The 12,492-nt window shown below is 51.6% G+C and overlaps 1 protein-coding gene across 3 annotated transcripts in view; it reads left to right on the forward strand.

The window, feature by feature from the left end:
- Positions 1 to 12,492, forward strand: part of PPARGC1B (PPARG coactivator 1 beta) — a 115,025-nt gene that overhangs the window by 79,637 nt on the left and 22,896 nt on the right. For all 3 annotated transcript variants that reach the window (XR_014015761.1, XM_081233305.1, XM_081233304.1), the window contains exons 2-4: positions 96 to 269; positions 7,227 to 7,442; positions 10,804 to 10,920. Coding sequence is in view for 2 of the 3 variants with exons in the window: in XM_081233305.1 (XP_081089431.1) it covers positions 96 to 269; positions 7,227 to 7,442; positions 10,804 to 10,920 (507 nt within the window). In the remaining variant the exon portion in view is untranslated. The remainder of the gene's footprint in view (positions 1 to 95; positions 270 to 7,226; positions 7,443 to 10,803; positions 10,921 to 12,492) is intronic.

Here is a 12,492-nt window from a genome sequence, read left to right on the forward strand (position 1 = left end):
CAGGTTCAGACTGGCAGCATCCTGAGTAAGAGGGTCCCTGCTGGGGTCTAACCAAGCTCAGCTCTGACCCGCCTCCTTCCTTCCTGTCTCCTCAGGGCGGGGGATCTGGGGAGGAGCAACTCTGCGCTGACTTTCCAGAGCTAGACCTCTCCCAGCTGGATGCCAGCGACTTCGACTCGGCCACCTGCTTTGAGGAGCTGCAGTGGCGCCCGGAGAACTCCGAGACCGAATCCAGCCAGTACAGCCCCGACGATCCGGAGCTCTTCCAGGTATGCCCTCTGGAACCTCGCTGCCTCTCTCTCCCCCTAAAAGCCCGGCTCTGCCCTGAGCCATCTTCTTCTACACTTGCTCATGCAAAGAAGTCTCCTCATCCACCAAAGCTCTTGGGACCCTGTCTCTTGTCCCGGGTCTGCACTTGATCTTGGGCAGCTCTTGCCCCCTTGCCAGGCTGTGTTATCGCCCCTGGGAAGTGAGGGCTCGGAAGAGCTGCTCTCTCTATGCCCCCAGTCAGAACCGAGTCCCTCTGTGAGCCAGAGCGGGTTCCAAGGCCTCCCTTCCCTGTATGGTCACAGTGAACTCTCATTCCCACCCTGTGAAGCAGGTGAGATTATTCCCCCATTTTACAGATGAGGAAACTGAGGCTTGAAGAAGTTTAGTCATGGGCCTAGGGTGATTTACCTTGTCGGTAGCTGAACTAGATTTAAACCCAGTTTGCGTGCCTCCTGAGCCAGAGCTTTATAACCATGCTGAAGCCATAATGGGAATGACTCACATTCTCTGTGGCAGGACTGTCCCTGTTTGTGTATATTAACTCGCTTAATTTTCTTAACAACTCACACACAGGAGTATAGTTATCTCCATTTTTCAATTGGAGCCTAGCGATTCTTTAACAAGAGGCAGTGCCAAGAACTGCAGTGCATATCTATGCATCCGCCTCTGTTCTCAGCTTTGGAGGCACATTTCCTTTAAGAAGCCCTCGAACATGGGGTAATGTGATGTCTGGGATTTGCATCAGAATAAAGTAATCCCTACATGCATTTGCGTTTGTGGGTGTGGGTGCCTGGCATGGAGGGTAATAAGTGAAATATGATTGGCTACGTTGAAGCTGGGTGATGGGTACATTTGGACTCATTATTCTTTCCTTGAAATATGCTCCCCTGTAAAGATTGGAGGAAGAAGCCATAGTTCCCTGTGTCTGTCTGGCAAGATGATGATGATGATGATGATGATGATGATGATGATGGTGATGCCTGGCAATATAATAATAACAATAGCAAAAACAATAATAATAACATACCATGTGCTAAGTCAGTGTGCCATGAGCACCATCTCAAATAGTACTCCTGACAGATTGTATCATTCCTTCTAGAAATGTTTACGGAACTCCCTGTATGTGTCAGACACTGTGTTCAACAGTGGACTCTATGGTCTAGAGGGAAGACTGACTCTAGATCAGGTAATACATAAACAAACAGTGGTCACTTGTGACATGGGCACAGTAAGAATAAACCTGGGATGAGAAGAGCATCTAAAGGCTGGGTGGTCAGGAAAGGCCTTTCCGAGGAGCAGATGCTTCAGCTGAAGGAGGAGGAGCCACGTGATGAATGAGGATCACAGAGCCAGGAAGCAGGAAAGCTTGCTGCGTTGGGACCCGAAGGGCTGGAGCAGTAGCTAAGGGGAAAGTGCCAGGAAATAGTTGGGGGGTGGAGGTGGGGCCAGATCATGCAGGCTCTTCCGGGCCATGTTAAGGAGTTGGATTTTTCCCAAGATTATTCTAACCTGTCGGTAGAAAAACTATTAGTAACCCATTTTACAGGTGAGGAAAGTGATGCTCAGAGAGGTTAGGTAACTTGCCCAAGGCCATACAGTTAGGAAGGGTCAGAGTGTAGACTCTAACACAGGACCCCAAACCCCTCGCTGTTGTATAACCTCTTTGCCAACCCTATGAGGATCAGCAGGGCTGGGCTCTGATTCTGGCTCTTTTCCAGGACCTTCATTCTTTCTCACAACAATGGGGTTAGCTACGCTATGCTACCCCTCCCTCAGAGGGGGCCAACTTCCAGGAAATGCTTTCAGGTTATGGAGAGCTGATGAGTGAGAGGGGTTTAGATGCTGCGGGGAGACCATCCCCACCTAAACTGTACAGGCCTCACCTACTCAGAGACTGGCCAGACCCACTAGTAAGCTCCTGCCAAGGTCCTACTATGTGCATGAAGTGGTCTCAGACACAGGTCAGCCTTGGTATGGCCCTTGGGCTCTTAGCACAGCAAGGAAGGTAGGAGAATCTTCACAGATGGTTAGGACTGAGCTGGAACTCTGCCCACCCAGCCCCTCTCCCCTTCATGGCCCGCACTCCACCTCTGCTCCACCCATTACACACTGGTGCGCCTCTGTGCGGTGATTATGTGGTTAGTGCCTGATTCCTCCCTGCCCCCCTCCCCCATCATAAACCCCCTGAGCTTGGGGGCTGATACAGCGTTGTGCATTGTTATATCCCCAGGGCTCTGCATGGAGCCCGTCACTTTCTTGGGGCTTAAAAAATATTTGTCATATGAATAAATCCTTCCACACCCAGCTGTCATGTTAGCCCCTCCTAAGGCAGGTGGTCAGTCACTTCCTCTCTGGGCTCCCATCCTGTGTATGTGCATGCCTGTGACCTTCAGACTTCGAGCTCCTTGAGCACAAATAGAGTTTTGTTCTTCTGTGGGGCCCTTGCTCATCGAAAAGACTCAATCATATGTGTTGAATGAAGAAACTGATTGTAATAGTTTCCTTCTTGCCAAGGACCCGACATGACCCATTCCAGAGTCCTTGAGCTGGGATACAGGGGCCAGAGGTTCTAATACCCCCTCTGCCAGTAACTGGGACAGAGTCCTTATCTGACCAGTGGCAATCATAGAGCCATGCTGCCTTGTGTCAGAGCTGTGTTCTCACAAGTCAGGTGGTACCATCACTATGGAAACAGACAGAGTGGAGAACAGCTACCCTTACAAGAGTTGACAACTGCTTGGGGGCAGGGACAGTGCCTTTCGTTTCTGTGTGCCCAGAGTCCTAGGGCCAGGGTCACAATAGGCTAAACTTAGTAAGTATTTTTGGAGGAAGCAGGTGTTTGGTTCTATCACCGTGAGCCACGTGGCCTTGGGCTAGTAGCTCCTCACTGTTGGGCCTCAGTTTCCCCAGGTGAGAAATGAGGAACGAGCATGGATCAGATCAGTGATTCTTAAATCTGTTGTAGGGAGAGAGTCACTGGGTCCTTTTAGACCCTGATGACATCGGTGGACCCACCCCGAGAAAAAAGGAAGGGAAACTGATTTCCTGGGTTTCCTGCACCCCAGTTAAGCCCTGGAACGGCAGACGATTTCTGAGTGTTCTTCTGGCCCTGATAGCCTAAATTCTGTCCTGTGTCATTCCTTCAAGCTCCTCTAGGCACCCAGAATGAAGCGTTCTCCCTCAGGTTTCTTGCAGGTTCCTTTTCCTTCAGCCTAAGAGAGCTCAGGAAGGTTCGGGGTGGAGCCAAGTCTATTAATATCCCTTCCTCAGCTGATTAACTCTCCATTAATTTGCACTTTGTTTCTAAGCGGAGCCGGGAGAGCTGAGCTAACGGGCCGGGAAGAGGAGAGGGGCGGCTCCCTGTGATGTATTGTCCTAGGGTGCTGATGGCACGATGCCAAGGGCACGAATGGACTTTCTTCCCAGACAGGGTCAGGACCCCCAACCCTGCCTGCTGTTCCAGGGCTGGAGCAGCCCAGGGAGGGCTGAGGAGAGAGCGGGGAGACCTTCTGTCAGTCATTTTGTTTTTACTCAACCTATTGGGGCTCCTTGGGGTCTCTGCCGTCTGGCATTCCTTTCAGCACCATGCCTGGCACCTAGTAAGTCCTTGACCATCCTCCCCAGCCCCTCCTGACTTGCTGTGTGACCTTGGCAAGTCTCTTTCCTGGACCTTCATTCCCCCCACCCCCAAAAGAATGGCAAACAGGCTTCCTCATGAGTTCCCACTGAGACGTATCTATCGGCAGTGTTGCCTGGAGGGTTGTGGTCAGAAAGGTGGAAGGAACAAGAGCCGCATTGGTTAGTGACATGGCAGAGTGGGGGGGAGGGATGGGGACAGTAGCACGCAGGCTGCATGTTTTTTTTTTTTTTTTTTTTTTGCTGTAGGTGGGCCTCTCACTGTTGTGGCCTCTCCCGTTGCGGAGCACAGGCTCCGGATGCGCAGGCTCAGCGGCCATGGCTCACGGGCCCAGCCGCTCCGCGGCATGTGGGATCTTCCCGGACCGGGGCACGAACCCGTGTCCCCTGCATCGGCAGGCGGACTCTCAACCACTGCGCCACCAGGGAAGCCCGCAGGCTGCATGTTTGACATCCCTGGTCACTACGTGATCCCTGAAGGCCCTCCCAGCTCTGATAGTTGTGATAATTCAGAATATCTCTGGGCCATGCTTCTCTTCCTGTGAAAGAGGGAACCCTCATTCCATCCAGTGCTGATGACATCATTTCTGAATAACTTCCCTCTAGAATCTGTTTTTTGAGACACTAATCTCAGTCTCTCCCCAGTGGTCAGAGTTCATCGTTTGGTTCACTCATTCTTCCATTCAGCAGATCTGCCTGGAGCCTCCCATGCCCCAGGCACTGAGCTAGACCCAGGAACATTGCACAGAGCCCTTGTGTCACTGCCTCCAAACTGGCCTTCCTAGTAGCCTTTGGAGGGAAGCCAACCAGGGATCCTGTCTTCCCGTTGACCAGATATCAGCAAGGCTTAGAAGAGGGAAATGACTTGCCCAGGATCACCCTGTCAGTGGCAGAGCTGCTGCCACGGTCAGCCCCAAGAGTCGTCCCTGAGCCCCAGCTCCCAAGATCTTAACTCCCCATCAGGCTGGGCAGATTGCTCTGGGAACACAGGGTTGGGATTCTGGCCTGAGGATGGGGATGAGAGGCTGCCACTTGAGCCCGATTGCGTTCCCGAGCCAGAGTTCTTGGGCCTGGATCTGCCCTTGGACTCCCATCCCCAGGGCCCAGGTCAGGCTCAACCAAAACTTTTTGACCTTTTCTTTTATTCTTAGCTCTGTTCCAAAATTACAAACACATTTTTTCTCTTCTCCCCATGTCCCCCCTTCGAATTACTCAGCTGCTGATCCGGCTGCAAGGCCTGGAACAGATTTCATGTAGCCAAAAGGCCGTCACGACATGCGTATTTCGAATGAACTTCCTGAAGAAAGGATAAACATCCTGACCTGGGATGGGAAAGAGTGCTGGGGAAGGCATCATGTGACAGAATTGCCTCCTGCCGGAACAGGCCCAGGAGCCAGGGTTTACTGAATGAGGCGCTTGGTGCCTCACCTAATAGCAGTGTGATCTCTGTGCCCCAGGGCCGGTGGGCTGGTATCTGTCGGTGGGCTGGGAGTGTGCACGCTGACCCTTGTGTTATGTCTGAGACATCAGGGAAGGAAGCTTCTTGGTTCATGTGTGTGTGCTGTGCTCCGTGTAAGCCCTGCCTCTGCCCTGGATTTGCTGTGTGGATGAATGCAACGTACCCAGGACACATTGGTCAACCTCTATGAGCCTCAGTTTCCTCAAATGCAAAATGGTGATGGGAGTAGTATCCTTCCCCGCAGAGGTTATTGTGGGGTTTACCTGAGGCAGTATTTACAAAGCCTCTCTATTCCTCTCGTCAGCCAAATTCTTTGTCCCTGGCCTTGGCACTAGGTTTTCTCTCTGCCTGGAATCTTCTTTCCTTAGCGCTTTGCCTGGCTGGTTCCTTCTCATCTTTCAAGCCTAAGTTTCAGTATTAGCTGCTCAGAACAGCCTTCTGTGACCACTGTAAATAGCCTATGAATCTTCATCGCCTTCTTATTCTCCATCACAGCTTCCTTTTATTTTTTTCCCAGGCTTTCTCACTCTCTGAAATGATCTGATTTTGTTTCCTTGTTTAATTTTTTTCTCCACTGGAGGGTAAACTCCATGAGGACAGGGGCTGTATCAGTCTTGGGATGCTGTGTCACCAGTGCCCAGACAGCACCAGGCACAGAGTAGCCATTCAGTACATATGTGCTAGGAGAAGGGAGGGAGGGGGAAGAGGAGGGGAGGAATTGCCCACTGCCGCCATCATTATCATCATCACCATCATCCCCCCCCACCACCACCATCATCACCACCACCACCAACATCACCATCATCACCACCACCACCATCAGCATCACCATCATCACCACCACCACCATCATCACCACCACCACCACCACCATCATCATCACCATCATCACCACCACCACCACCACCATCATCACCATCACCACCACCACCACCACCACCATCATCATCACCACCACCATCACCACCACCAACATCACCACCACCACCACCATCACCACCATCATCACCACCACCACCATCATCACCACCACCAACATCATCATCCCCATCTTCTTCATCATCATCATCATAGCAGGAATCATAGTAGTAGTAGTAGTAATGGTAGTAGTAGTAGTAGTAGTAGTAGTAATGAGTGCTTGTTAGGTGCCAGGCACTGTTTTCTAAGCATCTTACATATGTTAACTCAGTCCTTGACAATAACCTTATGAAGTAGGTACTGTTGTTAACAGTTGATAAATGTGAGATCTGGGATTCAGCCCCAGTTCCAGAGCCCAGGCTCCTAGCCACTGCACTAACTGCCCCTCCATGAGTGAATGAGGCAGCAAGCCCCAGGAACCCACAAGGGAATGGTAGCTGTTTTCCTCTTGCTCTGCTTTCACTGTCACGGTTGAACCTTGAAGCTTCTAGCCTTTCTACCACCTGCCTGGGCCCCAGGGTCAGAGAGACTGACCTGGGGCTACCATTGGCATAGACCAGCCTCAGGGCTCTGTCCGGGGGTTTGGACACAGGAGGCCGTGGTGTGAAGCGGCTGTTCTTAGAGGAGGGGATGGGCGTCCCTCACGTGGACAGCCCTGGGCCTGGGGTCACATGCTGATGAGCAGCAGAGTCCAGACTGGGGCTCCTAGGCCAAGCCCCTTTCCATTTCCACCTGCTGCCTTCTCGTAAACTTCTTTGATTCTTGGAGTCCATGGCACATTTCTTGGGCATCTGCCGTCCCAGCAAACTGAGAGGATCTGAGTGGATTTGGCGGGAGCATGATGGCAGTGCAGCTGTGTGTACAGAGCAGATTTCTACACAAAGTCGCTGAGCCCAAGGCATTGACTAACCATGTCCCCTCTCTGCCTCTCTGCTCACTGCAGATAATCGACAGTGAGAATGAGGCCCTCCTGGCAGCACTCACCAAAACCCTGGATGACATCCCTGAAGATGTTGTGCATCTGGCCGCCTTCCCAGCCCTGGATGATGGAGACGCACCCTCCTGCGCTTCTGCTTCGCCTGTCCCCTCATCTGCGCCCCCCAGCCCCTCCCTGGAGAGGGCCCCAGCCTCGGCCCCTGAAGTGGATGAGCTCTCGCTGGTGAGAATCTGTTTCCAACTGAAGTGATGGTGGTGGCTTGAGATGTGGTGTCTGGTGGTAGAGGTGGTGGGTGCTAGGAAACCAGCTCCAGCCCCTGCAGGGATCTCTGTGCATCACTGGCAAGAGTTCAGGGCAGCAGCCTGGACTGGCCATGGGAGGCCTCCCTGGGCTTCGCCTGCAATGCTGTAGGCCCTTTGGGATTTCATGGATTGACCCTAAGTGTGTGTTAAACCCTTGAAATTAAATGCAAACATTTTCCTAAAGATTATGCTTACACACACAGTAAAAATTCAAGCAGGAAGTATGGATAGTTAAAAGCAAAACCTCCTTACCCATCTTATAATTGTTTTTTTCCTTCCTTAGAAGTAACCATGGCTACTGATCTGTTGTGTGACTTTCCTCTTCCACTTTTCTTTTTAACTACAAAAGGAAGCCTCCATTATATACTGCCCTGCACCTTGCTTTTCTCAAGTGAATTGTGTCTTGGGAACTCTTTCAAATGAGCAGAGGTATCTTTGTTTTATCCTTTTTGTTGGCTACATAGTGTTCCTTCATAAGGATGTACCATACTTCTTTAACCAATTCCCTGGTTGGCAGATATGTATATTGTTTCAACTCCTTTATTGTTCCATTGCTTCAGTCTGTGTCCTGTTACTGGCCTTTGCCACTTGTAAGTGGGTACAGTCCTAGAAAAGGAATTCCTTGGTCGTAGGATATGTGGTTTTTCAGTTTAGACAAATACTTCCAGTCTGCCCTCCAAAGAGGTTGGACCGGTTCGTACTTCCACCAGCAAAAGTTAAATGCTACCTGAGTGTCCGTGGAATGTAGAAACGTACACATGGCATTGCAGGTTTCTAGGGAGAAGGTCTCAGCTTTTTCAGATTCCAAAGGGTTCCAGACCTCAGAAGTTGCTGAAAGCAGTTGCCCTTGACTCGGGCTTAGGGTGCCAGAAAGCCAGATGTCCTGTCTTGTGAAGAATAGCTCATCTGTCTTGGGTTCCTCACCTTGACACTGTAGCTCCTAGGGGCTGGCAAGACTTAGCTGGAAAATCAGAGCCTGTTGGAGGTGGAAGGGGTCTTTGGTCGTGAAGAGTTAGAGCCAGACAGGCCCTTGGTGACCATAAAGTGCGACTCTGGGGAAATTGAGGCCCAGCGAGGGGAGGGCCTCTCCCAGGGTCACACAGCAAGTTGGTGTGCCAGCAAGGACTAGAATTCAGGTACTCTGACTCCTGGTCCAGGACTCCTTTCCCTCTTTCCCACTGCCTGCAAGTTCCCCAAAGCAGTGTGAAATATTTAGTAAGCACCTATGTGTGCCGGATACAAGCATATGTTCAGTCCCACATTGTGGCTCCTGTTGATAAGTGTTGTGCTTCCTTTCAGACTAGAATCAGACCTCCTGGGTTTGATTCCCAGCCCCACCAATGAATGCTTATGTGTCCCTTAGGCACCTAGCCTCTCTCTGACCCTGCTTCCTGGTCTGTAAGGTGGGGTTAATAATAGTGCTTATCTCAAAGGCGGTTGGGAGGAGTACAGCAGATTAATACATATAAAGAACTTAGAACACGGGCTTCCCTGGTGGCGCAGTGGTTGGGAGTCTGCCTGCCGATGCAGGGGACATGGGTTCATGGCCCGGTCCGGGAGGATCCCACATGCCGCGGAGTGGCTGGGCCCGTGAGCCACAGCCGCTGAGCCTGCACGTCCGGAGCCTGTGCTCCGCAACGGGAGAGGCCACAACAGTGAGAGACCCGCGTACCGCAAAAAAAAAAAGAAAGAAAAAAAGAACTTAGAACAGTGCCTGGTACAAAGAAGTGGCTCAAAAAGTGCTATCTGAGTGATAGTCCCAGCACAACTGGTGGTGGTGGTCATGGAACAAGAGGAATTCTGTATGGGACTCTGGAGAGGGACCACCCTGGAAGAGGTAGAGAGTGACCCTTGCTGGTCACCGGTTGTTCCCTCTCATGCCTTAGACGGCACTTTTGTTTCAGGCACTGGGCTAGGCACACAGGCAACAGATTCACCATTGAGACTCCCCGCATACCAACAGAGTTCTAGAAAGGCCCTGAGAATTTATACAGACACCCGGTTTTTAACCTGGAGACATGGGTCCCAGAGAGTCTACCTCTGGACTAATGGGGACCCGTGGACCTCTACATATATGTGTGTTTTTCTGAGGTCAGTAGCTTCTCTCATATTCTTAGAGGGACCCCTGAGTCAAAAGAGACCCAATCATTTAGAGAGAGAGAAAGAGAGAGAGAGAGAGAGAGAGAGAGAGAGAGAGAGAGAGAGACACACACACACACACACACACTCTCTCTCTCTCTCTCTCTTTCTCTCTCTCTCTCTCTCTCTCTCTCTCTCTCTCTCTACCTTGGAGAAACCAAGGCTGGTTTCTCCCAGTCCTTTCCCTCTTCCTCAAGGCTGGGAGAGGGAAAGGACTCACCCAAGGTCTCACAGTGAGCTGGGATTGAACTGAATCAGAACCAGGTCCCTTGCCTCTGGTCTAAGAATCTTTTCCTGTCCACGCCAGAGAATCACAGATGTGTGTGTTGGTCTGGGGTTGAGGTAAGGTGGTGTGGCTCATCCAGCTCCTAGGGGAGTGGCCTTTACTTTGGTTCCCAGGCCTTTGGCAGTCCTCCTGTGGGTCATGTCCCTTGAGGAAACACTTGATGCTGTAGCAAAAGCCCATCATGCTTCTTGACTTGTTCTCAACCTTGGCTGTGGTAGGATCCCTGGCGAAACCCCGAGGCATACTCAGCTCCCTGCTTTCTTGGCTGGGATACACTGAGCACTTTTCCTCCGGGTACAGAAGCTCAGCAACTTTTATAGAAAATTTAGAAAAGCCAGACAAGCTTAAGCAGCTTCCACTTGTGTGAAAACAGCTGGCTGGGTTGGAAGTGATGTGTATATATATATATATTCTTGTATGATTGAATCCCAGCTCATGAAAGGTCACGGAAAGTGGTGTACGTGTACTACGAGTATATGCAGAATGTCCCAATCAAGTGTGTGCATCATATTTCAACAGTAGGATGGGTAGACATCACCCAACATCTGTCTGGGTTTCTCAAGATCACAGATATTCCCCTTAGATTATTAACTCTCAGAAGGACTTACATTTTATTGGGATGCCTGTGTGGGTTTGGGATTGTTAGACAACCTGCTTTCTGTACTTAATATACGGCGAACATATTCTAGGTCATCAAGTGCCCTCCCTGTGTTCCGCCATGGCCCTGTGATGTTGGGGTCAGGGTGTGGTTGGTCCTAAGGGGCTGGCTCTGGGCCAGGCTTCTCCCTGAGGTGTACTTCCCCTGTCTCTGGCTGCAGCTCAGCCCCGGCTCCTCTCCTCTCTGTTCCTCCCACAGCTGCAGAAACTCCTTCTCACCACGTCCTACCCAGCCTCGACCTCTGACAGCCAGAAGGAAGGGACCGCCTGGCGCCAGGCAGGCCTCAGGTCCAGAAGTCAGCGGCCTTGGGTCAAGGTATTTCTGCATAGGCCCCCAGACCCACCCAGGCCTCTGGGGGGTCTCTGGGGAGGGCGGTGTGCACCTTTCTGCTCTTGTTAGAGGCCCTCAAGTTCAATCCACTTCCAGCTTCCCTCTTTGCTCATCACACACAACCCTTGTCGCTGATATGCTGGGCACTGCTTGAGACCCAGGCCAGCCTGGGGTTCTAGAAAGAGCCTTGGGCTTGTTCATGTGCAGTTGACCCGTGAACAACGTGGGTTTGAACTGTATGGGACCACTTACACGTGGTTTTTTTTCAGTAGTAAATATTACAGTACTGCAGGATCCGCAGTTGGTTGAATCCACAGATGCAGAGGAACCGTGGCTGCTGAGGGCTGACTAGAAGTCATGTGAATTTCCCACTGCGCGGCTGTTCTACCCCCTGCAACCCCCACATTGTTCAAGAGTCAACTGTACCTCAGTGTTCCAGGCACTGTGTTAGATGTTGGGTTAGAGCAGGGAGAAGGAGGATGTGGCCTGCCCTCAGGAAGCTTATGCTAATTAGGTGACAGAAGGAAACATAAGGTCCTCACTGGTACCATGGAGGCCATAAGGAGCTTGGATTTCTCTTTGTGGGGAGCCATCGGAGAGCTGAAAGCTTATCTTGAACACCCAGGAGGGAAGCAAGTCCCTTTTCCTCCTTGGGCTCCATCTTCTGAGACTTCCAAAGAGAGGTTTTAGAGGTAATTTCCCAGCGTTCCTGTTACTCAAAGCCTGCACCCAGCCCTCCCCTCTTGTCCCCAGACACTGCTGCAGGGGACTGCTGCGGAGAGTCCCACCCCTTGGGGCAGAATCAGGATGGCATCTTTCTCAGACAGTGGCTCTGTGTAGGAGTCTGTCCCCTGCCTGGGCTCCCCTGGAGGGGTGGACCCTGTCCCTGTGCCCCCTCTCCCTACTTGTCCTGGCTGACCTCCCAAAACAGAGGTCCATCCCTCATGTTCCATTTTGTCAACAGGGCAGCAGCTAAGCTCCTTCCTGAGCCAGCCTGCCCTCTGGAGCGCTAGGGGGCACACCAGGGGCGTGAGACACCCTTGTCAGCCAGTCTGGCCCCAGCAAAGAAACATGTGCACTGGGAGCAAAGCCCCTGTGTGGACCAGTGGGGGCAGATAAGGCTGGAGACAGCAGTCGGGTGGGGCTACATTGCAGAGCGCCCCTGGCCAGGGGGCCTCCCCTTTACCCCACGGGTACTGGGAAGATACCGAATTGTTCTTTTTCTTTTTCTTTTTTTAACAGCTTTATGGAGGTGCCACTTATATACCATAAAAGGCACCTGTTTTAAAAGTATGATTCAGTGATTTTTTAGTAAACTTACAGAGTCGTGCAGCCACGACCACAATCCAGTTTTAGAACATTTCCATCATCCCAGGAAGATCCCCAGTGTCCCTGTTTACAGTTAATCCCTGTTCCCACGCCCAGCCCCAGGCAACCACTAATGTACTTCCTGGCGCTCTCTGAAGGCTCCGCGCAGGGGAGTGGGGTAGTCAGAGCAGGGCTTTGGCAGTAAATCTAGAAAAGGCGAATCCATAGCTAGGAGACCTGTTAGGAGGC

This window comes from Mesoplodon bidens (assembly GCF_964165515.1).
Source record: "Mesoplodon bidens genome assembly, chromosome: 4".
NCBI classification, from domain to species: Eukaryota; Metazoa; Chordata; class Mammalia; order Artiodactyla; family Ziphiidae; genus Mesoplodon; species Mesoplodon bidens.